Source organism: Carcharhinus amblyrhynchos, chromosome 20 (genome assembly GCF_965287045.1).
Source record: "Carcharhinus amblyrhynchos chromosome 20, sCarAmb.v2.hapA, whole genome shotgun sequence".
NCBI lineage: Eukaryota > Metazoa > Chordata > Chondrichthyes > Carcharhiniformes > Carcharhinidae > Carcharhinus > Carcharhinus amblyrhynchos.
The window spans coordinates 15,608,484-15,635,461 of NC_137343.1; the positions used below are offsets into that span (position 1 = coordinate 15,608,484).

Sequence of the window (26,978 nt, forward strand, 5' to 3'; positions counted from 1 at the left end):
GAGACAGCATGAAGGTTGCCCCTTCCCCTCCCAATTAACAGCACAGATTAATTTTCAGCTGCCTTTGTTATGGATTCAAAGCACTCACAGAAATATTCAGGACCAATATGGTCACACTTTACCAATGTTGGAATTCTTTGGGAAAATGTAGTGGATATGGATTTTCAAAGCACTTGATAAGATTTATCACAAGAGGTAGATGGTAAAGGTTCAAGCATATGGAATTTGAAATATTGTGGACAAGTAGATTTGTGCTTTTAAGGTAGAAAACAAAATATAGGGACTAAAGGAAGATTCTTGAACTGGAAATAAATGATTCGTGTTTTATGGAATATAGCATTCTGTGTTGTGATTGCCAATAAGGATATAAATGACTTCAGGAAATTCGGTAATCCCCAATTTTGTGCTGTGGCAAATTACAGAAAAATGTGAAAGGTTACCAGAGGATATAAGATAATGAAGTGGGAAATTTTGGAAGTAAGAATGGGGTAGAAAAATTTGCAAAGATCTCAAACTGACGTACAGATACACAGGATGCTAAAAATGATAACATAAGTCACCACATTGTTAAAAGCAGACAACTAAACTTGTAACTATAAAGGGATTGAATGCGAAACTTAGGGAGTGTTGAATTGTTTGAGGAAAAGCGTTTGCATAGATGGATTGTGGAGAAACACATTGCAATCCTGGTACAATCTTGATGAGGTATGTGGCCTGTAATATTTGGATTCTTTCATAAATTGTTTAAAAATTGCTGAGGAAGCCTTAAGTAGTATATTTGAAATGTGACAAAGCTAAATGTGTTAATGGTGCATTATTCTGAAATATGTATTTATTTAATCCTATCCTGCATTCTGAACAATTTTCATTTAATCCTTTGTAGGGACTTTGGTGATTGTTTATAACCTTAAACTGATGGATAATGGGGAACCAGAACTGGATGTTACCTCTGATCCTACTGATATTCTGATGGCAGGACCACAACTTGAAGGAGTGTAAGTAATTAGTCTGAGGCACTCTGAGGACATTTTGGATTGGGGAACAGAAATCACCTGAAACAAACACTTAAAGTCAGAGTCTTATTGACTCAACGTTGGGAGTGAAATGGAGTTAGCAACTTCAAGTAACGAGTTCAAAGTGTAAACCCATGAGATTAGGCACAAGGCACGATATTAAAACGCTGTGTATAAAACTGGTAGTACTTTCTCACTGGTGCTGAAGTATCATTATGTAAGTTTGCTTTCTATTTCCAAGGAGAATTTGGGTTCTGCAGCTTTGTGTTATCCAGAATTGAAACTAGAACTTAAAACAATTGTTTTCTGAAATACGTTGACCCCACGGGCCCAACTTAAATTGAGTGTTGTAGTTGTCACATTGGTCAGTAAGACAGATTTAATTACAAATTGGTCTGTTTTTTCTAGTTTGTGGTTGTCACAATAATTACTCAATTTGATGTGAACCTTCCAGGCACCTTATCAATTCACTTTGAAAATTACAAGAAGAAAAGGGATGACGAGTAATCTAAAGATATAGTTCCAAGGTTACTGTCATCTGGAAACAATTATAAAGGCAAATGAGGTGTTTTCCTCTTCTTTCCACCCTTCCCCCTTTCATTTCACTGTGTGAGCAATTGTGGGGCGGCACAGTGGTTAGCACTGCTACCTCACAGCTTCAGTGACCCGGGTTTGATTCCCAGCTTGGGTCACTGTGTGTGTGGAGTTTGCATGTTCTCCCCGCATCTACGTGAGTTTCCTCTGTGTGCTCTGGCTTCCTCCCACAGACTGATAGATGTGCTGGTTAGGCGCATTGACCCGAACAGGTGATGGAGTGTGGCAACTAGGGGAATTTCACAGTGGCTTCATTGCAGTGTTAATGTAAGCCTTGTAACTAATAAATTTCAGGTGATTGAGGGGGGGAAAAAGCTCTGACAAACATCCATTAAAATATTTTTTAAAAATTTGCTCATTAACTTGATGCCCCTCTCTTTGTAATGCTGCCCCCTACATACTCACCAGAGCGTGTTCATAGGAGGATCCTGTGTTGGCATTTGCCCCTTTTTTGTTGCCCCACCCCCAATACACCCACCCCAAAACTCATTTTAGCTCATTGAGATTAATGTGAGAGTGATTCAGTCATTTAGCTTCGTACATGGAGGGACTGGCCTCTGATTTTCCCTAGTGAAAAGCTTCTCTTCCTGGAAACTGGATCACTCGTAAGATCAGGTTTCAAGTGAGTAAACAGCTGGTCCCCACTGAAGGTTACTGTGTGATTGTGAGCAACCAATAATTTTTTTGTTCTAATGTAGGTATCTATTTTACAGAAAACCAGAACGACGCTCCTTTAGGGCATACACAGCTGTACTGTACATTGACCCTCGCATGAGAATTTTTATCCAGGGTCACAAGGTGCGAACGAAACGACTCTCTTGCTGCTTGTTTAGACCCAGGTAAATAAAGGAACCTTTGTATCATCGATAAAAATTTGCATCTACGTAGTGCCTTTCGTTATCTTAGGCTGTCCTAAAATGCTCTGTAGCTAATTAAGTACAGTGCAGTTGTTATCGGGGTAAAGGTGTCAACCAATTTACAAACAGCAAGTTCTCACCAACAGTAATGTGATGATGAGCAGACTTTTTTAACAATGCTGGTTGAGATTAATATAAATTAGAACGTTGAGGAGAAATCCTTTGTTATTTTCAAATTAGCTTAGAATTTTTTACATTCGAGAGTGCAGATATGTGATCTCAGTTTAACAACTGAAACGGAGAACTCCTTGAAATTATAGCATTCCCTGTGCACTGCACTGGGACATCAGCCAAGATTTTGAGCTCGAGTCTCTGGAATGAGACTTGAACCCATCATTTGGATATGCAGAAACAATTTAACTGAATGATGGAGCAGGCTTGAGGAGCTGAATGACCTACTCTAGTATGGGTGGCACAGTGGTTAGCACTGCTGCTTCACAGCTCCAGGGACCTGGGTTTGATTCCTGGCTCGGGTGTGGCATATTCTCCTTGCGTCTGCGTGGGTTTCCTCCAGGAGCTCTGGTTTCCATAGTCCAGAGATGTGCGAGTTAGGTTGATTGGCCATTCTAAAATTGTCCTTAGTGTTGTGAGATGCGTAGGTTAGAGGGATTAGTGGGTAAATATGTAGGGATATTCTGATTGTTGGTTGGTGACTAGTGGAGTGCCGCAGGGATTGGTGCTGGGGCCTCAGCTATTTACCATTTATATAGACGATCTGGAGGAGGGGGCTGAGTGTAGGGTGTTGAAATTTGCTGATGACACGAAGATAAGTGGAAAAGCAAATTGTGCGGAGGGTGTGGAAAGTCTGCAGAGGGATCTAGATAGGCTGAGCGAGTGGCCGAGGACCAGGCAGATGGAGTACAATGTTAGCAAGTGTGAGGTTATCCACTTTGGCAGAAATAATAGTAGGAGGGATTACTATTTAAAGGGTGAAAAGCTGCAGCATGCTACGGTGCAGAGGGACCTGGGGGTCCTTGTGCATGAGTCGCAAAAACCCAGTCTGCAGGTGCAGCAGGTGATCAAGAAAGCGAATGGGGTGCTGGCCTTTATAGTGAGGGGGATAGAATATAAAAGCAGGGAGGTCTTGCTGCAACTGTACAGGGCACTGGTGAGGCCGTAGCCGGAGTAGTGTGTGCAGTTTTGGTCGCCGCACTTGCACAAAGATATTTTGGCCTTGGAGGGAGTGCAGAGGAGGTTCACTAGGCAGATACCGGAGATGAGGGGGTTGGACTATAAAGAGAGACTAAATAGACTGGGACTGTACTCAGAGTTTAGAAGGTTGAGGGGGGATCTTAGATGTATAACATAATGAGGGGGATGGATAGGGTAGAGATAGAGAGATTCTTCCTGCTCAAAGGACAGCAGGACTAGAGGGCACAGCCTCAAGATAAGCAGTGGGGGGGGACAGTTTAGAACGGAGTTGAGGAGGAACTTCTTCACTCAAAGGATGGTGAATCTCTGGAATTCTCTGCCTGTTGAAGTGGTGGAGGCTACCTCGCTAAATATATTTAAGACATGGGTAGATAGGTTTTTGGTAGGCAAGGGAATTAAAGGTTATGGGGAGAAAGTGGGAAAGTGGAACTGATCCACTTCAGATCAGCCGTGATCTTATTGAATGGCGGGGCCGGCTCGAAGGGCTAGATGGCCTACTCTTGCTCCTATTTCTTATGTTCTTACGTGGGGGGTAGGGCCTGGGTGGGATTGTGGCCGGTGCAGACTTGATGGGCTGACTGATCTCTTTCTGCACTATATGGATTCTATGATTCTAGTACCTACGTTCTTGTGAGCAAAGGCAGTGTTTTCTTGTGAATGGGATTTTCTTTACATTTGAGAGCCAATTCTACACCTAGAACCAAAATAATATCACCCAATAGTTTAAGATCTTGAAATAATGATTATGCTCGTCAAACATAATTTTTATATCTATATTTTGAATTGTGAAATACTTTGAAAATTATTTCTGCACAGACAATTTCCAGTTTGTCTTTACCTGTGCTCTGATTAACTTCTCTCCCTCCCTTTCACAGAATGTACAAGTATACATCAAATCGGTTTAAGACCCGTGCAGAACAGGAAGTGAAAAAAGCTGAACATCTAATGAAAATAGGTATGTAAGAGCAGGCGGAATAATGTTTAGCATTTTCCCATTGCATCGGTTTGAAGGATGCAAAACGTTTTTATGAATGATAAAGAATTAAATGATTTTCCACAGTGACACTTCATAAATAATTTCTTTGTTAAATGGAAGCCTTGGGTGGAAGCTAATTATATTGGTCAGCTATGACCCAAGTTCAGCTCTGAATTAAGAGTTCTCAGCTGTGGCTGAGATGGAAGATTGATCTAGCAGTCAGGGGTGGCACAGTGGTTAGCACTACTGTCTCTCAGTGCCAGGGATCTGGGTTCAGTTCGTGGCTTGGGTCACTCTGTGTGGAGTCTGCACATTCTATCCGTGTCTACATGGGTTTCCTCTGGTTTCCTTTCATAGTCCAAAAGACATTCTGGTTAGGTGCATTGACCATGCTAAATTCTTCCTCAGTTACCCGAACAGGCGCCGGAGTTTGGTGACTAGAGGATTTTCACAGTAACTTCTTCGCAATGTTAATATAAGCCTACTTGTGACACTGAAATAAACTTAGAAACTGGAGGTTTCCTGCTTCTGGTCTCTGTACTTCAGCTGAGATCACTAGATAATGTGTGTGTGCTTGGCTGAGAGGCCAATGGTGTGAAGCTACCATCGGACGCCTGTAGGTCAGATTCTCGCCTAAAAGTGATGTTCCTCTCATACTTCATTACCATTTTTCATTCAAACGCAAACTGTTTATATGTGAGATACTTGACTATGGGTCGGGAGAAAATGTAGAAGGTGGTATTGAAAGAGGGCAGGCATTAAATCATGGACATATTTCTAACTGATCTCTTATTTGGGGGTGCTAATGCCAATTGTATAATCCGACATAAAACAAGGAACAACTCAGTATTACATCATGCAAGTGTAACCACTACGCTACTGAGTCCCCATGCAATAACTTTGTCTATAACAGAGAGGCTGATTTTAGCATTTCTCAAAAGTAAACTTGGGAAATATTACAGGGTTTTCCCATGACCATTTTAAAAATACAGAACACAGTCCAGCTCCCATGATGAGCTGAATGACTGCCTCCTGTGGTATAATTATTGTGAACCTGTGATGGTGTTTTCAAGTAGGAGCTATAAGTAACCTATTGATATTCATGAGTAAGTCTAGACAATGAATGATATTAGGAAACCTTTGTCACCCATAAAAATAACTACTTGCGAACAGTCACACTATAGGAAAGGAAGGGAGTGAGGGAACAAATGGATAAACAGATTCAGAATTGAGCCTGTGCTTTATTGTATGAATTTAATTACCAAATTTATGTAAATCTTCTCAATTCTGATGGCAATACTATTTCAGTCTGTCTCAGACAAGATGAAGTCCTGGTTGTACAGAATGCAGAACAGGGATCAGGGTTTGATGGTGGGAATGCAGTGAGGAGGAGCTGAGAGAAAGATGAAGCACTTAGTCATGGGAGAAAAGTTGATGGACCAGCCTGTTGTCTGGTTTTTAATTTAAATGCCTGGCAAGCATTCAAATTTAATTAGACAAACAAGGACAGTAATTGACACACTCATTCATTCAATTATTTCTTTATTTAAATAATTGGTACCAACCCAAACAGTTGCAAGTCATTTTTTTTACTGAACTTTAATTTTTAATTGAACATCAACTCTAAACTGAACTTTAACTCTTAACTGCACACTAACTTTAACTGAACATCAACTTTAATTATTTAACTGAAAATAGCTATTACTGAGTTTAGGGAAAACCTTGGCCAAGAAATATCTTCAATGTAGAATCTATCATCTTCTCAGAAGCATCCTTCAGGGTACATGTCTTACAACGATTATTCTCTATAGAGCTGTCGCTGGCAAACACAGGACTGCACATGCCTTTCATCCATAAATTGTCCACTTGCTTCCAGAGGATTCTTAATTGGCTTCTGGTTACACAGTTGGCTGGATGACAGTGAAATTACTCTCAAACAACACCATTATACTTGCTTCACATGACATGTTCCATTCATAATGATAATAAATCGAAGCCATGATGTCTGAGTCATATGTAAACATCTTCCAGATCAGAGCCTTACCCAGAGCAACTTTACGACCTGCATCTGGTTTTAAATATAAGTTGACCGAACATCCCAGCATGCTTAACTCACAGCTAGAAAAACCATTTAAGCCACTATTGGCATTATTGATGTTAAGTCATTGTTGTAGCTGTTCTTTCTCCATCCACATGCCATTTTCATAGAATCCCTGTAGTGCAGAAGGAGGCCGTTTGTCCCGTCAAGGCTGCACCAACAACAATCCTACCCAAGCCTTTGACCTCACTTACTTACCCTGCTAATCCCCCTGACACTAAGGGGCAATTTAGCATGGCCAATTAACTTAATCTGCACATCTTTGGAATGTGAGAGGAAACCAGAGCATGTGAAGGAAACGCGCGCAGACATGGGGAGAACATGCAAACTCCACACAGATAATCATCCAAGGTTGGAGTTGAACCTGCGTCCATGGGGCTGTAAGGCAGCAGTGCTAACCATCATGCCACCCTTTTGCCTTCCTGTTTCACACACTGAGTATATGTTTAGTTTTTTTGAAACAATTGTCATTTTCATGAAGTTGAATGCTCAATGTGTTTTCTGCCCTTGCTGAAATTTATAAACATAGGAAATCAAGACATTAGGAAGCCATACGGCACTTAATGCTTGCTACACCATTTGTTAAAATCTTGATCCTTCCTTTCAACTCCACTTTTCCTCTGACCCTCTTATCCCTTGATTCCCTTAGTTTCCAAATCTCAGGTACCAAAGCATCCATTGTCCTCTGGGACAGAGAATTCCAAAGATCCATAACCCTCAGTGCAGAAATTTCACCTCATCTCACTCCAAATGTCTCTCCATTTATTCTGAGATTATGCCCCCTGGTTCTAGACTATTCACACAGTATAAGGTCTCAACACTAGGTTAAAGTCCAACAGGTTTATTTGGTAGCACAAGCCACTAGCTTTCGGAGCACTGGCTGCCCCTTCGTCAGGTGAGTGGGAGTTGTAATCACAAACAGGGCATATAAAGAGACAAACTTGATTTGCAGAATAATGATTGGAATGCTATTCTTTGCAGCTAACCAAGTCTTAAAGGTACAGACAATGTGAGTGGAGAGAGCATAAGCATAGGTTAAAGAGATGTGTATTGTCTCCAGACAGGACAGGTAGTAAGATTTTGCAAGTCCAGGCACATCGTGGGGGTTACAGGTAATGTGACATGAATCCAAGATCCCAGTTGAAGCTGTCCTCGTGCAAAACTTGGCTATCAGTCTCTGATCAGCGACTCTGCGCTGTTGTGTGTTGTGAAAGCTGCCTTGGAGAATGCTTACCTGAAGATCAGAGGCGAAATGCCTGTGACTGATGAAGTGTTCCCCAACGGGAAGAGCACAGTCTTGCCTGGGGATTATCGAGCAGTGTTCATTCATCTGTTGTCGTAGTGTCTGCATGGTCTCCCCAATGTACCATGCCTTGGGACATCCTTTTCTGCAGCGTATCAGGTAGACAACGTTGGCCGAGTTGCAAGAGTATGTGCCATGTGCCGTGTACCTCGTGGATGGTGTTCTCGCATGCGATGATGGCATCCGTGTCAATGATCGGGCATGTCTTGCAGAGGTTGTTGTGGCAGGGTTTGTGAGGTGTCGTGGTCACTGTTCAGAAGGCTGGGTAGTTTGCTGCGGACAGTGGTCTGTTTGAGGTTGTGTGGTTGTTTCAAGGCAAGAAGTGGGGGTGTGGGGATGTTGGCGAGATGTTCATCTTCATCAATGATCTGTTGAAAGCTCCAGAGAAGATGTTGTAACTTGTCTGCTCCGGGGACGTACTGGACGACAAAGGGTGCTCTGTCCACCGTGTCCTGTGTTTGTCTTCTGAGGAGGTCAGTGCGGTTTTTCGCTTTGGCGCATTGGAACTGTTGATCGATGAGTCAAGCGCAATATCCTGTTTTTTATGCGGGTATCTTTCAGTGTCTGTTGCGATCCTCCTCACCTGAACAGATCCTGTGTATACGGAGGGCTTGCCCGTAGGGGATGATGGCTTTAACGTATTTAGGGTGGAAGCTGGAGAAGTGGAGCATCGTGATGTTATCCATGGGCTTGCGGTACAGTGAAGTGCTGAGGTGACTGTACTTAATGGAGATGCGTGTGTCCAAGAATGCAACAGATTCTGGAGAGTAGTCCATGCTGAGTCTGATGGTGGGATGGAACTTGTTGATGTTGATGTTGATGTTGTCATATAGTTGTTTCAGTGATTGTTTATCATGAGGCCAAAGGAAGAAAAGTCATCGATATATCTAGTGTATAGCATTGGTTAACGGTCCTGTGCAGTGAAAATGTCTTGTTCGAATCTGTGCATGAAGATGTTGGCATATCGAGGTGCGAATTTGGGGGTTCTTTGAACAATGGGTTTCAGGATGCCCTTGACACAGCTGGAGAGGTTCTAGCACAGGGTCCCATGCCAATACGATGGGACGGCCAGGTGTGTTTGACTTGTGTATCTTCAAGAGGCAGTAGAGATCTCCAACACGGGGAGTACGTGGGATGAGAGCACAGAGGGTTCTCAGGTCTCGATCAGAGTGTTGAGTTGACGGGTGTGTTCTTTGGTTGGATCTGCGGGTAACTGTTGTGCTGCAGGAAAGGATGTCCTGAGACATGGTCCATCGAGGAGACCATGCAGACGCTATGACAATGGATGAATGGACACCAGTCGGTGATCACCAGGCAAGAGTGTTCTCTTCCTCTTGGGGAACACTTCAGCAGTCACGAGCATTCAGCCTCTGATCTTCGGGTAAGCGTTCTCCAAGGCGGCCTTCACGACACACGATAGCGCAGAGTCGCTGAGCAGAGACTGATAGCCAAGTTCCGCACACATGAGGACGGCCTCAACCGGGATCTTGGGTTCATGTCACACTACCTGTAACCACCCCCCCCCAACTTGCCTGGATTTGCAAAATCTCACTGACTGTCCTGTCTGGAGACACTACACATCTCTTTAATCTGTGCTTAATACTCTCTCCAGTCACGTCAGTTCCTTTTAAGACTTCATTAGCTGTAAAGAATAGCATTTTCCAATCGTTATTCTGTAAATTGAGTTTGTGTCTTTATATGCCCTGTTTGTGATTAGAACTCCCACTCACCTGACAAAGGGGCAGCCAGCACTCCGAAAGCTAGTGGCTTTTGCTACCAAATAAACCTGTTGGACTTTAACCTGGTGTTGAGACTTCTTACTGTGTTTACCCCAGTCCGATGCTGATATCTCCACATCTAGACTGTTCAGCCAAGAGAAACCAATTCTCAGCAACTACCTTGTCAACCTCTCAGAATCCTATGTGTTACAATGAGAACTTATTTTTAGGCCCATTCTACTCAATTTATTAAATCGTAAAATGGGTGATGGCAAAATGGCACAGTTGCCCATGCTAAATTGCCCCTCGTTATCCAAAGATGTGTAGGTTGGGTGGATTAGCCACGGTAAATGCACGGGGTTACAGAGATGGGGCAGAGGGATGGGCCTGGGTGGATGCTGTTTCAGCGGGAGAGTTGGTGCAAACTTGATAGGCCGGATGGCCTCTTTTTGCATTTTCTATGATTCTATGGTTCAGTAGCTTTTTTTGTTAATAGTAAAGATAACATATTAAATATCCTTATGGTTCGGAGGAGAAATGCATGATAAACTGCAGAAGAAGAGTTGAACAAGAGTTGGCATTCAGCTGGTCAATCCTGCACCACCATTTAATACGATCATGGCTGATCAGATATTTCATAACTACTTACATCGTTGTTAAAGTTATCAATCTCTATCTCAAACATACTCAATGAGCTTCCACAGCTCTTTGGGTAGAGTTTCAAAGATTCAGAACCCTTTGTGACAAAATTTTTCAATCTTGGTCCTTGAAATTACAGCCCCTGGTTCCAGACTCCCAATCAAGGGAAATATCTTACCTGCATCTACCCTGGTCTACTCCTTTTAAGTATTTTGTAGGTTTCGCCTGAGATTACTTCATTCTCAGGCGAGAATAGTGAGTTTAAGAACATCCTACCATCCCTGGAACAAGTCTGGTGAACCTTCATTGCGTTCTCTTATGGCAATAATATTCTTTGAGGTGAGGGGACCAAAACTGGATGTTTCTGCAGGTGCAGTTTAACCAAGCTTGAACAATTGAAGCAGGACTTCATTACTCCTACACTCACATCCTTCAGCAATAAAGGCAACATTTCTTCAAACAATAACAAAAATATAGTCAAGTTGAAGTATTTTGAGGATGCTTTTGCAAAATGTTGAATGAATTAACATGACAGATGGATGTAAGGAGGGAAGCAGTATACGACCGCTGAAGGCTGTCCTGCCCACACTGACAAGAAAGGAAGATGCACGGGAGCCATACTACACCATCAAAAGCATATGGCCATGTTTGACGATGATGTCTTTCATTACACAAAGCTTGTAACATGGCTTCACTCAATTCAAAAATCTCACCAGTTGGGCCAGAGTAATTTAACCTGGTGTTGTGAGACTTCTTACTGTGTTTACCCCCAGTCCAATGCTGACATCTCCACATTGTTAAAATCTCACCCTGTAGGACCTATGCAGGAGAAGAATTTGTAAATCAGGGCAAGGGTGTGGAAATCTACTTTGAACCTGAGACATTGCATTACTACCTTGTGAGGTTTATTAAGTTATGAAGGAAGCATTGCATTATTCACTGAAAATGCAGATCATTCATGTCTGAATACTTAGGGGGCAGGGCTGTCGTGCACCAGATATGGCAAAATGCAACTTCACACCTGAATTTTCTTTTTGAGTATTTTCTCCATAGAATTGGGCAAGGGTAAAAGCAAACCTCCTTGGACTGGTTTGTATTGAAGTTGCAGATTTCAGATCAACATTGCAACAACTGCAAAGCTTTGCGCCATTGCCTTGTTGGGTATAGTGCATGGCAGGAGCAGCTCTTAACAAGTAATAGAGGAGAAAAACTTAAAGATGAACTCTTAATTCTTCTAGAGTTTTTCCACTGTCAAGTATGTGTGTGTTTTATTTTAATGAAGTTGTGAATGTTCACACTCGTGATGCTGTGAACCTGCCTCATGCTGTTCTATTGTTTTCAGCTGAGGAGAAGTCACGGGAAGCAGAAAGCAAAGCACGATCCCTTGTATTAAAGTTGGGAGATGACTTGAGCAGGGAAGCAAGGGTGAGCCAGTTTGATTTATATTTTAAACAATTACAGCACGATCATCATACTCAAACACAAATCATGTGCCTGAATATAAAATATGCGCACAAATTTGTATGTGTCTTATAGTTTGGAGTAAAGCAGCCACCTTATAATAGGCAGCCACACGAGGCATCAAGGTGGTCTGTTTCCTTGTCTGATTATCAACATTCTTGTTTAATTTGCAAGAGCTTTCAATGTTCTTTTATATATCTTTGTATGACCAAGAGGTTGTGTAAAATTATATTGGTTATATGTTTTCTTGAGTGCTAAATGTGGTTATGCATAAAGTATCACGTTTAAAGTTAACAAGATTTGGTTTTACTTTAAGATGTTAAAATCAGGAGTTTTAATGTAAACATTGCTACTTATAAAATCTGGTTTGTCACCATGAAGTGTTCAGAATAATTTCATTGTTAATGGATCTCAGATAACTGTGCGCTAAAGATCGGCAAGATGAAAAAGTTGAATTTGCTGCTCAGAAATATAGCTTAATTTAAGTTTTACCACAGCTAATATTCATTCCAAGATGTTGTTATAGAGTTCAGTTAACCATTTTAATAGACATCCTCATTTCATGTATGTTTCTATATTTTAGTATTTAGGATTTTTACTTTTGAAATTGTGTGTGTGTGTGTGTGTGTGTGTGTGTGTGTGTGTGTGTGTGTGTGTGATATGAGACTCTAGTTTCTAACTCATCTGAGATTTGGTAGAGTTTGATAGTATGATGGTTAAATTGAGAACAGCTGCAGAATTTCAAGCTTCTGAAGAATTTAGGTGCTCTTGTGCATGAGTCACAAAAGTTTAGTATGCAAGTGCAGCCTGTAATCAAGAAGGCTAGTGGAGTGCTTAGCCTTTTTACAAGGAGAAATGAGCATAAAACTAAGGATGTTCTGCTTCAGTTTGTGATGATACTGTGCCTTTAAGAAATGTGTTTGCATCATGGTTCTTGTGATGGGTATGTTTAAGAGCATATTGTGTTTAGTTGGCACTGATCTGTTTGCCCCAGCCAGCCCACAAGTAGAAGAATAATTGATCCTAGATATTGTAATTTGAGCTAAGGCAATTTTGTATTTTGTGGTTGTTCCCTGGGATATCAGAGTAGGGTTGATTGACAGGAGGTAGAATCATATGAATGGGAAGAGCTATGCTTACAGACACAAGCAAGCAGTTTTTTATTCATTCATGGGACTTGGGCATTGCTGGCTGGCTAGCATTTATAACCAGTCCTTAATTGCCCTTGAGAAGGTGGTGGTGGTGAATCGCTGCAGTCCATATGTTGTGGGTTGACCCACAGCCCTCTTAAGGAGGGAATTCCAAGATTTTTGACCCAGAAACTGCAAAGGAAAGCAATATGTTTCCAAGTCAGGACAGTGAGTGGCTTGGAGGGAAAATTGCAGGTGGTGGTGTTCACATCTGTCTGCTGCCTTTGTTCTTGTAGATGGAAGTGACCGTGGGTTTGGAAGGTGCTGTCTAAGGATCTTTGGTGAATTGCTGCAGTGCATCTTGAATGTAATACATACTGCTGCTACTGAGTGTCGGTGGTTGAGGGAGTTGGTATTTGTAGATGTGGTGCCGGTCAAGCAGGCTGCTTTGTCCTGGATGGTGTCAAATGTCTTGTGGTGTTGGAGCTGCACCATCCAGGCAAGTGGGGAGTTTTCCATCACACTCCTGACTTGTGCCTTGTTGATGATGGATAGACTCTGGGGAGTCAGGAGTGAGTTACTCGCTGCAGTATTCCTAGCCTCTGACCTGCTCTTGTAGCTACTGTGTTTATGTGGCAAGCTTTCTGCTTGGGTCTGCAAGGAGCAAGCGATCTTTTTTTTTCTCTCTGGAGATTGCAGTTTGGGACCTGCTAGAAAATGGGTATATCTGTCCAGGGGCGTTCTGGAGGCTTGAGGACTAGCAGCCTGTATTAAATTGCTTAAGCCTATTATTTGCTAACTGATTTTGAAGAAGAGTTTACATCAATGAGGAATATTGCTTAAATTGGAACTAATAGAGCCTAACAGTTAGAAATTATATCTGGTCATGTTTAAATATTTCAATTGGTAAAAGTTACATAATTCTTTTTGTAACAGTCAAAAGTTTGTTTTGATAAAAGCTTTCCAGTGGGTCAACAGAATCACACCTGGAGTGAAACACCTTATCCTCACACTGGTGTTAATGTACCTTCAAGAGCTTTTTTTTAAAAAGTCATGCTGTCTGCAGCTCATTAGCTAATGACTTTGTTGCTGGCTTGACTGGAGATGACTGTTTATTGCTGCTTAATTGGGGGTTTGTTTATTTTATCTCTTGACTCTGCATTGTTAGGTGTAGAACTGTTTGGTAGTCAAATGATAGGAGCTTTTTCATTTTCAGTTTGGAGCTGCAGGTTTTAGTTTTAGAAGGACAGCAAGCTGAAAAGAGATCTCTCTCTCTGGTTTTGGAAATATTGCTGGTCATCTGAAAGCAAAGTCCCGTCTTTCTGAAGGCAGGAATCAGCTGTTGGTAGCTTGCTTAGAGTCCCTGGTTTTTTGGGAAACTGTTCTGACTTCAAACTGTTCTCAGTCTATCCAGAGAAGCGCAGACAGAATCCAAAGGATTCAATTCCAGTATCACATGAGCCCTATCCTATGCTGTGTTGAACCTATTTGAAGGTTGTTGTCTGCGGCAAGGGTTTTGTTTGATTGGGACAGCTCCCATATTCATTAAGGGTTATATGTTACTGTGATTGTGTTGTTTGTAATTGATAGCAGTTATTGCTAATGTTCTTACTATACATGTTAACTATATTCTTAAATAAACTTGCTTTGGTAAAAGCTCCCTGGAGGGTCATTTGAATCATACTTGAAGTGAAACCTATCATGCTTACCTTAGCCAAAGTCTAGATGTAAAACTTATCCAGGCGCGCTGCATAAAACACTTTGGAGTTTCGGATCTGAACCATAACACTAATGCCAGAATCAAAAATAATTAGGGTCTAGTCTAACTTTACAATATACCTTGGAATTTCTGATCTGGCCCCTAACAAGTTACACAGAGCATTGGTGGCACTGCATCTCACATACTGTGAGCAGTATTAGTCTCTTGATTTAAGGAAGAATGTAAGTAGATGGAAGGCAGTTCAGAGGTGGTTTATTGGATTGATTAAACACATGAATAATGGAAAAACCACAGGAGATGATGGGATTCCAAAGGAGATTTTAAAACATGGAGCAGAAGAGATCACCCTTCATCTTTATCTGCTGTTGCTGGAAATGTGTGACAGAAGAAATCGCTGCCAATCTCAAGGATGCCACCATCTTTAAGAAAGGAGACAAAGAGGACTGTGGGAATTACTGAGAAATTTGCATATTCGCCATGTCAGGAGGATCATTGTCTGAATCATCACTAGCTTTCTCCAGTCTCTGAAGAAATCCTTCCAGAAAGCTAATGTGACTTCTGACCAAACCAAGGAACAGTGTAAACCATGATTTACACTGATCAAATAAAATTACAGCACAGGACTAGGCCCTTCGGCCCTCCAAGCCTGCACTGACCATGCTGCCCGACTTAACTAAAACTCCCTACCCTTCCAGGGACCATATACATCTATTCCCATTCTATTCATGTACTTGTCAAGACGCCCCTTAAAAGTCAGTAGCATATTCGCTTCCACTGCTTCCCCCGGCAATGAGTTCCAGGCACCCACTACTCCGTAAAAAAAAATCTGCCTCGTACATCTCCTTTAAACCTTGCCCCTCACATCTTAAATCTGTGCCCCCTGGTAATTGATCCACCCTGGGAAAAAGCTTCTGACTATCCACTCTGTTCATGCCTCTCATAATCTTGTGGACTTCTGTCAGGTCTTCCCTCAACCTCCATCACTCCAGTGAGAACAAACCAAGTTTCTCCAACCTCTCGTCACAGCTAATGCCCACCATACCAGGCAACACCCTGGTAAATCTGTTCTGTACCTTCTCCAAAGCCTCCACATCCTTCTGGTAGTGTGGTGACCAGAATTGAGCACTATATTCCAAGTGTGGCCTAAATAAGGTTCTATAAAGCTGCAACTAAACTTGCCAATTTTTAAACTCAATGCTCCAACCGATGAAGGCAAGCATGTCGTATGCCTTCTTGACTACCTTCTCTGCCTGCATTGTCACTTTGTGAACTTTGTACCTAAACTTCCAAATGGCTCTGCCTATCAATACTTCTAAGAGTTCTGCCATTTACTGTGTATTTCCTATCTGTATTAGACCTTCGAAAATGCATTACTTCACATTTGTGAGGTAGACAACTGTTAGACAACTTGAGGAAAAATGCCAAGAGCAGCATGGTCTTCATTGATCTGACTAAAGCTTTGACTTGGTCAGTTGGGAAGTGCTTTGGAAGAGCCTGTGAAAGGCTAGCTGGCCAGAGAAATTCATCAGCATCCTCTGACTCCTCCACACCAAGATGTCGGTGAAAGCCCTCACCAATGGAAATAAGACACATCTTTGCGGTCAAGACTGGAGTTGAGCAGGAATGAGTCATCACCTGCACTCTTTTCTTCTTCTTTATTGCCACCACCCTTGTCGAGAACAAACTTCACAGTTGAATGGCCATTGTCTATAGTATGGACGACAAACTTCATGGAACTTCAGTATGCAAATGACATTGCCATCTCTGATCTCTCAGAAGAGAATCTCCAAGCAGTGCTTGACACCTTCACAGAAGCATACCGAAGAATCTGTCTTAATCTCGAAGACTGAAACCCTTTTACCAACCCTAGAGCAAGATCGATCTCTCTATCAAGATCAAACCCTCCCAAATACGGAACATTTCTCTACCTGAGGAGTCATCTTTCATCGAAAGATAATATTGATGCAGGGATCTAACACTGTGTCCAATCTGCGAGTGCTATCTTTGGACACCTAAGAGTGAGAGTCTTCAATGACTACAATATTTGTGCTGACACCAGGACACTCATTTACAAGGCAATTATCTTTCCAATTCCTCTGTATGGCTCAGAAATTTGGATTGCACACAGATGCCACCTCAAAGCTCTAGACAGCATTGATTGTACCTTTCCAGATGGATTTTCCCCATCAGCTCAGAGGACAGGCATACTAACATCAGTGTCCTTGAAGGAGCCAAGAGCATCAGCATCGATCATTTGAAACCGACTCTGCTGGTTTTGGGGTGACAAGGAGTCTCGACTACCAAAGCAAATAATCGTTGCCCAACTCAAGGAAAGCTTCTGAACAAGAGAATACAGGGTGCGTTTCAGAGACACCCTGAAGGCTTACCTCAAGAGATGGAACATGGACATCAATACCTTAGGAGAGGCCTATTTGGAGGAACCTTTTTTCAAAGTTTATTTATTAGTGTCACAAGTAGGCTTGCATTTACAGGGCAATAAAGTTACTGTGAAAATCCCGTAGTCACCACACTCGGGCGCCTGTTTGGGTACACGGAGGGAGAATTTAGCATGGTCGATGCACTTAACCAGCATGCTTTTGAGACTGTGGGAGGAAGCTGGAGCACTGGAGGAAACCCACACAAACACTGGGAGAATGTGCAGACTCCACACAGTGACCCAAGCTGAGAATTGAACCCAGGCCCCTGGCACTTTGAGGCAGCAATGCTAACCACTGTGCCATCGCCTCCTGATTGAAGGGACACGATTCTCAGAGAATCTGATGGAAAGAAGAGATCTGGAAAAAGGCCCCTGAAAAAGGAATACCAATGACCTAGAGTCTTAAGGACTGAACCCACCTCTCAGAAACACCTGCCACATATGAGGTTAAACACGTGGCTCTTGGATTGCGCTCATCAGCCGTGCAAGGATCTACATAACCCATGACCAGTAACGCAGATTTTCTTAGGTGAATAATTATATTCATTTGTGAGTGATCATTGAAGGAGGAGGACTACAATCATACCTGAAATGAAGGTGTTGTTTTACGAGAATAAGTTGGAACGGCTGTGCTTGTTTCTGCTCAAGTTTAGAAGAGTAAGGCCTAACTTGATTGAAACATATAAGATCCTGAATCTTATTGACAAGGTGGATGTTGAAAAGATGTTTCCTCATGTGGATGAGGCCAGAACCCAGGGGGCACTTTTTAAATTGGGGGATGTCCTTTTTGGACAGATGCAGAGAAATCTTTTCTCCGAGAATTGTGCAGCTTTGGAACTTTCTGCCTCAAGGTGGAAGTGAATATTTTTAAGGGAGAGGTTCTTGTTACGCAAGGAAATGAAATGTTATTAGAGACAGGTGGAGAAGACCGAACTCAACACCAGCAAATCAGCTATGATACTGAACAGCAGAGCAGGCTTGGGGGCGCTAAATGGCCTCCTTCCCCATTTCATTACAACTGTAAATCCTGTAAGATTTGTGCAATTGGAACAGTTGGTCTTTCTCTCACTCTCTCTCTCTCTCTAACACACGCGCGCGCGCGCACACACACACACACACACACTCTCTCTCACTCCCTAATTCAGAACGATTTGTTTTCACAGGTTCATCTGCGACAGGTGCAGGATGCTGCATTCAACCTAAGCAGAGAAGCTGATGTGAAGAAACGAATACATGAGGCGAAACTCAGGTAAGGGTTGTGTGGTGAGAATGTTGTGTTTTAAGTCAAAAAATAAGTGCTTAATCCAATGTTCTGATTATGAGTATTTTGCTTTGCAATGAATTACTATCAAAGAAATCTTCACTTGACTCGGTTAGTGGTCTTGTTGCCTCGAGTTAGATTATACTTCATACCATAAGCTGGGACTTCAGTATGTTACTCCATTGCAGTACTGATGGAATACTGTACTGTCAAAGGTGACACGTTTGGATGAAATGTTAATCCAAAGCCCTGGTTGAATGTTGCAATGGATATCAAAGATCCCATGGCATGATTTGAAGAAATACTTAAATATTGCAACATGGAACCGGGTGTTTGTGTCATGCAAGCAAATTCTTAACCACACTCACTCAGTTGTTCTTATATCCCTTTATTCCCCTTTTCCTGAATCGACCTGCCCAAGGGTATAATTCTTTAAAGATATTTGTTTTGCACAATCCTGAATTTTGTAAGATTTAATTTTGTATCTATGGTTTCTTGTTATTGAACTAAGTTTGTCATCTTTTAGCATATTTCCTTTTGTCCCATTGCTGCTTCCTTTAATCTTCTAAAATAATACCCATTTGATTTCAATACAGTTACCTCTGACCCTGTGTCTAAAGTATTTATATGTACGGAGTGCAAAAATGATCCCAGAACTGAAGCCTGAGAGATGCCAATGCTCAATTCCAAACATTTGGAAAAACTGTCCATGCATACGCTTCTATTAACTTGTTGGCTTTCTGCTGGAGGGTCAAGAATCAAGATCAGCTAGTTCAGAACAGGCTGGTTTATACTCCTGAGCTACTCATCAGTTTAATTAGCTGTGCTACTTGGGCAGGTTTTCCCACTGTGTGAAGTTAAAATAGATGAGAGAATAACAAAATTTGTGAAGAACTGCAGATGATAAGAAAAAGAGTGTGAATTTGAATTTATTACACTGGGTAATTCCCAAGCCAAGATGCTAAACACCATCTTGATGCCGGTCTAGTTAAAGACAAGTATATTTATTTATTCCTTGATCACACTCCACATGTAACTACTTTCCTTGCTGTCAATTTGGTGTTTTAAAAGTTAGTAACTTATAAGACTTGCAATATAAAAAAATGTTTATTTTGCCAGGCTTCTTGAAGAGAATCCTTTGTTGCGGAGATTTTTTGTTAATGTCAGTTTCTGACTCTTGCAGAGCTTTGAAGGAGCCAAAGGAAATGTGCTTTATTTTTGGTGTGAACATTGAACATCGTGATTTGGATGGAATGTTCATTTATAACTGCAGTCGCCTCATAAAGATGTATGAGAAAGTTGGACCACAGCTGGAAGGAGGAGTGTGAGTACTTTGAAAATTGCCCACACGCTGACTTACATTAACATTCCCCTAATGGCCTGCTAAGTTTTCTGTCAGTGCCACTCTACAGAATATGAGTAACTAGGTTTTTTTGAGGAGATGTTCCATGTCCCCTCTGCATCTCCCCCTCACATTGTGCATTGAGTTCGGAATGCTATATGAGAAATCAGGGCTATGGCGCAACTTCCTATTATGTGATACCCTGTGTCTATTTGACAAGTTGTCATGTCGCTGAGTGAATACAAAATACAATACAGCTGTGACCTACTGATGTCCTTTAGTTAACTGCAATTAAAAGACAAAGGAGTGTTTTGAAGGGGTGTGTAAAGATTGAGGCAGTGTCACAGAAGTGGCAAAATTTGGGATGGACTTCCAGGGAGTAGAGTTTGATGGTCCTATCGCGAAGAGCGAGAATGGGAAGGAATGATGCCTAGATTCCAGCCAGAAGACTGGAAGACATGGAACAATGCTTAGGCTCCAGTCAGAGGACTGGAAGAGACAGGACTGCAAGGCTTCTGAAAAGTGAAGAGAGCGCTTTGGGTGAAGTTATAAAGGAAGATAACATAAGGATTCTAAATTCAATTCCGTTAGAGGCCTCGGTGCCGGTTAGGGCAGGTGAGCAGAGCTTACTGCCCAACAGGTTGTAGGTGACGGTTTTGACAGTTTGAATTTATGGCAGGTGGAGATCAAATGGTCAGGAGAGGAAGGATTAAGTTGAGCCCAGAGAGATGATGGTGTGGTTAAGAATATACCAAAGAGGAAAATTTTCTGTAACTTGATTTCCTTTCTTTTTATTTATCCTTAGTTCATGTGGTGGAGTAGTGGGTGTGGTAGATGTCCCATACCTGGTTCTAGAGCCCACCCACAACAAACAGGACTTTGCAGATGCCAAAGAGTATCGGCATCTACTGAGAGCCATGGGCGAGCACCTAGTACAGTATTGGAAAGACATTGGCATCGGTAAGGAGAGAATTTGTAACCTGACTAAACTGGAACGTCTGGGTTTAACCAGAACCTGTCTGAGATTTCAGTTCTCACATGCGTGTCTTTTCTTTCCTTTAATATTTTTGTTTAAAATCAGTGCTGGCGAAACCTGTCGGAGCATGACTTGAGTTGGGAGGAATCTGGATTAATGCATTATTTGAATTGATGCAGTTGCCAAAGTAACCCCAATTTATCTATACCTCGCAGACTTGCCTACCAGCCTTCTCAATTTTTATGCAATTAGCCCTCATTCTTTGAAACAAAATAAAGTGAAATGACTGGATTGCAAGATGATTCTTGTATGATTTTGTTTTAAACTGTTAACATTATTAATGTTAATTTATTTTTCATTTTTCAATGAACAGCCTTGATGTACACAGTACTGTCACCAGGAGAGCAATGGTACAATTAAAAATATAATTGCTTCCCTTCTGTATAGATTTACATCTACTCTGGGGATCACTTGATTGTTAACTGTGAATTGAGATACAACTGTGGGAGTAAAGTTGCATTGTGATGGGATGGATTACCTTCGGATGAGGTCTACACGTTTTTGCAGCGCATTTTCGTTAGGGATTTGAAGGATTTCGTTTTTTTCTGTGCAGGAGGGGAGGAGGATCCCTCGAGTGTTTCAAAGCAACTGTTTCATTATTCTTGGATTAATCAGTCACTTTTTTTTCTTGTTCAAACTGTCCCCTCAATGCTGCTTTTTTTAGCCTACAAGATCAGAACTAGATCACCGAGTGCATTTAATTCCACGGTTTCTGAGGCCTTAATCATTTGTTTTAGCTGTTGTACAGATCATATGGAATAGCAATTTCACTTTACAATATAGGTGTGACTGCACCAGTCCAACCAGTTTTAGGGTATTAGGTAATCACAATAGTGTGTTTATCTTGTTAGTCTCATCGTGCCCTCTCCAAAGATCCTACCTGATTGAATTTGCTTTTTTATGCCAGTTTCTGTAATCTGTTTTTATTTTTTAAACATGAGACTGTCCAAGTGATCCCATTGACTTCCAGCACTGCCACCCTAGACCTGGGCCTGGGAGGCCAGGCCCCTCCACACTGAGGAAGCATGTTTATTATCTCCCAGCAAGGGTTTCAATCTGTTCTTTTTATGTTAGTTGCAATTGTCCAGTCATTTTCACATTCACATAATCTTGTGCCAATCAAACTAGAGGGCATGACCTTAAAATAAGGGGAAGCAGATATAGGACTGTTGAGGAGGAACCTCTTCACACAAAGGGTTGTGAATCTCTGGAATTCCCAGCCCAGTGAAGCAGTTGAGGCAACCTCATTGAATGTTTTTAATGCAATGATAGATTTTTGAACAGTAAAGGAATTAATGGTTATGGTGAGTGGGTGGGAAGAAGAGCTGAGACCATGAAAAGATCAGTCGTCATCTTACTGAATGGCAGAGCAGGCTCGAGAGGCCAAATGGCCTACTGCTCCCAGTTCTTATGCTCTTGTTAAATGTACTGTGTTTTTATACTATGACCTCTTATAAAGTTAACAAAAATTCCCTTGGCTTACAGCACAGAAAGGGATATTGAAATTCTGGGATGAATTTGGTTATCTATCAGCCAACTGGAATCAACCACCTTCTGATGAGACAGTATACAAGAGGCGGCGTGCTATGGAGATCCCGACCACCATTCAGTGCGGTATGTCTTACCCACAATGCTTTCTGTGCTTAAGTTGGTAAGTTCCATAAGCAAATATTAATTAGGTTAATCCCAGTATTCTACAGCTCATCCAGAAAGCCAAGTGGCTTTTTGATTTGATTTATTATTGTCATTTATTAACATGCAGTGAAAAGTATTGTTTCTTGCATGCCGTACAGACAAAGCATACTGTTCATAGAGAAGGAAATGATAGTGTGCAGAATGTAGTGTTACAGTCATAGCTAGGGTGTAGAGAAAGATCAACTTAATGCAAGGTAAGTCCATTCAAAAATCTGACAGCAACAGGGAAGAAGTTGTTCTCGAGTCGATTGGTGCATGACCTTAGACTTTTGTATCTTTTTGCTGATGGAAGAGAATGTCTGAGGTGCTTTGCCGAAATAGTGGGAAGTGTAGACAGGGTCAATGGATGGAAGGCTGGCTTGCGTGATGGATTGGGCTACATTTACGACCTTTTGTAATTCCTTGTGCCCTCAGGCTTTTCTTGGCTGAGGGAGCCTAGATAGTAAGCATTGGCCAGCTAATTGACAGTGTTCTAATCTTATCCTTTGCGCAGTATCTATGTGAGCTTCCAGTAGGGTTTGTTATCGTGGACCAGAGCCATGCAGAGTTTTCATACAATCTAGTAACTTTTTGTTTAAAATAGAGAAAAGTTTGCGATCCAAGCTACTTGGAGAATAAAGCCACATGATTCTATACATTTTAATAAACAAAAGTAGACTTTCCTATTCAAGATCAGAAAGATAAAATAATTTCCAATATCTACCTTTTATGCTGTAATGCTCAGGGTTAGCTAACAGGCAAACTATGGCCAAATGCACCACACAGCACAATAAATGGCAGGCACAGTCAGCACTGATTCTGCAGATTTCTCAACACCCCAGCCAGAAGTCAGTAAACAGAGTCAACTAATTTTGTTGCAGCTGGCTGTCATGAGGGATTCCAGTCTTCACCTTCAAAGATCTTATCTTGGAATTCTCTCCAAATGTGGTCTGTCTCGCAGGGTTTCAAACCTCCCCTGCTCCCCCCACCGCCGCCGAGACTCCATTCTCCTGGATTCCCAAGTTTGCACTCCACCAGTGCACAACTTCAGTTGTTCAGCTGCACCATGCGCAATTGGACTACTCAAAAGGGGTACATTCACCTTAACAACCTGCCACAGAGTCACCAGTCAGCTGCTGCTGCCTTAGATCTTCAGGGCTTTTCCTGATTCCCCATTACTTAGTCTTGTCAGCTGCATCACTACTTCCACTTGTGTTTCTGCTTGGAACCTCTTTCTTTCCTCTTCTCTCTCTCTTTCTTTCCTTTTAACTGGGCACTGTCTCTCTCCCCTGCCTGGAACTCCTCTTGATTTACAGCGAGGTCTTCCTCATCACGTGATCCAGGGGCTTGCACTACTTAGGTGTACTGGGCCTATGTCCTTGGCCTGAAGAAATTTGAATGGAGTGTTGCGCACATGCAGTTTACCCCTGTCTGTGCATGTGTGGAAACTCCCAGGGCCAAACTTGCCCTCTGCCTGATGATAAGGTAAGTCAGGTCTCCTAATAGTTTCCTTCACAGCGATGAAGTGCTCCCACCCACCCGTGCTTCCCGTACTCTACCCTTCCCCAAGTAAGTGCAGGGGATTTCTAGTTTGATATTGACTCAATCAGGCAGCTGAACACAGACCAAGAATGGAAACTCAGAATTTTTTGACTTGAATGGCCCAGCACTACACCATATATTGGACTCAATTCACCAAACTACTGGGAAGCTACTATGCAAAGTAGAAAAAAAGCCATAATTCAGATGCTTGGGTTTGAACCAAGAAACACAATTGCTCACAGGAAATTAGTAATAATCATCGTATCTGGTCACCATATTGCATGCAGTTCCATAGAGACATTGTATTGAAAACTGATGTATTAATAATTAGTTTCACAACCCATACGCAACTAAACATTCATTAGAAATCTAACACCTTCAATCTAAATAGCAAAAGTGCTCATGCCTCAGATTACAAGATGGTCATTTAGTTCACCTTGTTTCATCTATTCAGAAAGATGCTCCAGTTTTCCATTACATCTAATTATTTCTTAAATAGTTTGTTTTTGTTCCAACTGCATCTAGAAGTTCATTCCATTTGTTGATCACTTAACCAAAAAAAAAACTTTCATTCAAAAAAAAACTTTTACTAGTTTGAACTGGTATGTTCTTGCTATATTTTGCAGTTTTATGTGAAGTAATTTTCTAGACTGACTTGAGAGAACATTTGAGAAGATGTATGAATTCCAATGAAATTGTTCTGTTATATATTTAGTGGAATTCATATAATTTCAGATTTGCACCCAATAGTTTGGTATCATCTGCAAACTGGGCATTTTCTGAATCCAAGTCATTGATGTAATTTGGAAAGTGGAATGATCCCAATTCTGATCCCTGAAGCGCTCAATTCTAAATTGAGAGGGATGGACACTCAGCAAAACTTTGGTGTCCTCGTGCATCAGTCGCTGAAAGTAAGCGCATAGGTATGACAGGCAATAAAGAAGGCAAATAGTATGTTGGCCATCATAGCGAGAGGATTTGAATGTAGGAATAGGGGTGTTTTGCTGCTATTGTACAGGGTGTTCGTGAGGCCACACCAAGAGGATTGTGTGCAGTTTTGCTGTCCTTATGAGGAAAGATGCCTTTGCTATAAGAGGAATACAGCGAAGTTTACCAGGCTGATTCCTGGGATGGCAGGCCTGTCGTATGAGGAGAGACTAAATCATTTAAGATTATATTCACTGAGGTTTAGAAGAGTGAGAGGGGATCTCATAGAAACTCTGGACAGGGTGGATTCTGAAAGAATGTTCCCAATGGTGAGGGAGACCAGGACTGTGGGAGGGGGGCTGCGGCTGGTGGCTGAAGGGATAATGGGGCAGGGGTCAGAATCAGGATATTGAATTCAACGATCAGCCATAATTAAAATGAATAGCAGAGCAGCTCAAAGGGCTGAATGGCCTATTCCTGCTTCTAGTTTGAATGTTAAAATGTCAACAAGAACTTGTGCTCGTATAGCACCTTTAATGCAGTAAGTGATTAGCAAACAAAATCTGAACTGCGATGCATGAGATTAGGACAGCTGACCAAATGTGTGGTCAAAGAGGTAGATTTTAAGGAAATAAGGTCCAGTCAACTAAAGGCTTAGCTGCCAAAGGTAGAGAGATGAAAATTTGTGTGTGGGAGACCAGAATTGGAGGATTTCTTGTTCTTGGAAGTTTGTATGACTGGAGGAGATTGTCGAGATGGGTCAGTGTAAAATTTTGCAAGGACCTGAAACCAGGGTTGAGAAGTTTAAAATCAAGGTTTTGCTGAGTGTGGGCCAGGAGGTCCGGGATGATGTGTGAGTGGAACATGGTGTGAGATAAGGTATGGAGAAGAGTAGAGTTTTGGTAGTGTTTGCAGGATGGTGCAAAGGGAGGAACTAGCCTACAGCAAATTGGAATAGCCAAATTTAGGATTACATGTTCTTTTTGAATTATCAGCCAATTTCTGATCTATTGCTTAGATTGACCCTGAATTAATTAACGGACGTTCACATGGATTGTCATATTTATCATCTGGAAGTCTTGATCTAATATTTTGTTGGATTTCCATGGTCCACTTAAGTTGTGCATTTCTCACAAGATAACATCAAGGAGATTGGTCAAATACAATTTTTCCTTTCTGAATTCATGTTGACCCTAGTTTGTCAAGTAATACCTTCCAGATAAGCCTCAAATTGACTCTTAATCGGTTCCATATTTTGCATGTTATTGACACGAGACTACAGCAACTGCTTGGATTGTTGCATTTTAAAATAAGGACAATTATCTCTAAATGTTATTTCCCTAATTTTCTTTTGTCCCCTTCACAGTGATTCTTGCTGCCTCACAAATCTCTTCCCAAATTTCTTTGGGGTTAATATAATCTATCCTTGAGCCTTTAGTTATTTTGAATTCTTCAAATTTAACACAATCTGATATATAAATTAATTTTATTAATGCTTTCTCAGCATTTGGAGGGATGTTGCTGATGTCTTGTGGAAACTTGGAAGAAGTGATGATTCAAAATATTATCTGCCTTATGTTCATCTTCTATTTCAGATCCATTTATATTGATTCTCACCTCAATTCTCAATTTTGAAATAGTCAAAAGAATTTTATTTCAGTTTTACATCTTAGGATGCTTTTTTTGTCATGTCTTTGACCATCCTTTCTGAACTTGTTCCAGTGAATCTCTTTCTCCATTTCCCTGCAGGATTTATTGACCTTATTCTTCCTTATCTCATTTTCTGATTTAACTGCTTTCAGGTTATCTTACTATTTTCCCAATCTACTTTAGCCAACTCCATCATCATACCTTTGTCATTAAGTTCAAGATGCTAGTTTCAGTCCAAGTTTCTCACTGTCATAAGAACATAAGAACATAAGAAATAGGAGCAGGAGTAGGCCATCTAGCCCTTCGAGCCTGCCCCGCCATTCAATAAGATCATGGCTGATCTGTTGTGGCTCAGTTCCACTTTCCCGCCCTCTCCCCATAACCCTTA

At 41.5% G+C, this 26,978-nt stretch overlaps 1 protein-coding gene across 1 annotated transcript in view; it reads left to right on the forward strand.

Moving 5' to 3' along the window:
• The window catches only part of morc2 (MORC family CW-type zinc finger 2), a 94,511-nt gene that overhangs the window by 28,042 nt on the left and 39,491 nt on the right, over nt 1–26,978 (forward strand). Inside the window, exons 8-15 of the mRNA XM_080208146.1 lie at nt 884–995; nt 2,321–2,446; nt 4,552–4,631; nt 11,753–11,835; nt 18,322–18,407; nt 19,603–19,743; nt 20,567–20,721; nt 22,283–22,411. Coding sequence (XP_080064272.1) covers nt 884–995; nt 2,321–2,446; nt 4,552–4,631; nt 11,753–11,835; nt 18,322–18,407; nt 19,603–19,743; nt 20,567–20,721; nt 22,283–22,411 — 912 coding nt within the window. The remainder of the gene's footprint in view (nt 1–883; nt 996–2,320; nt 2,447–4,551; nt 4,632–11,752; nt 11,836–18,321; nt 18,408–19,602; nt 19,744–20,566; nt 20,722–22,282; nt 22,412–26,978) is intronic.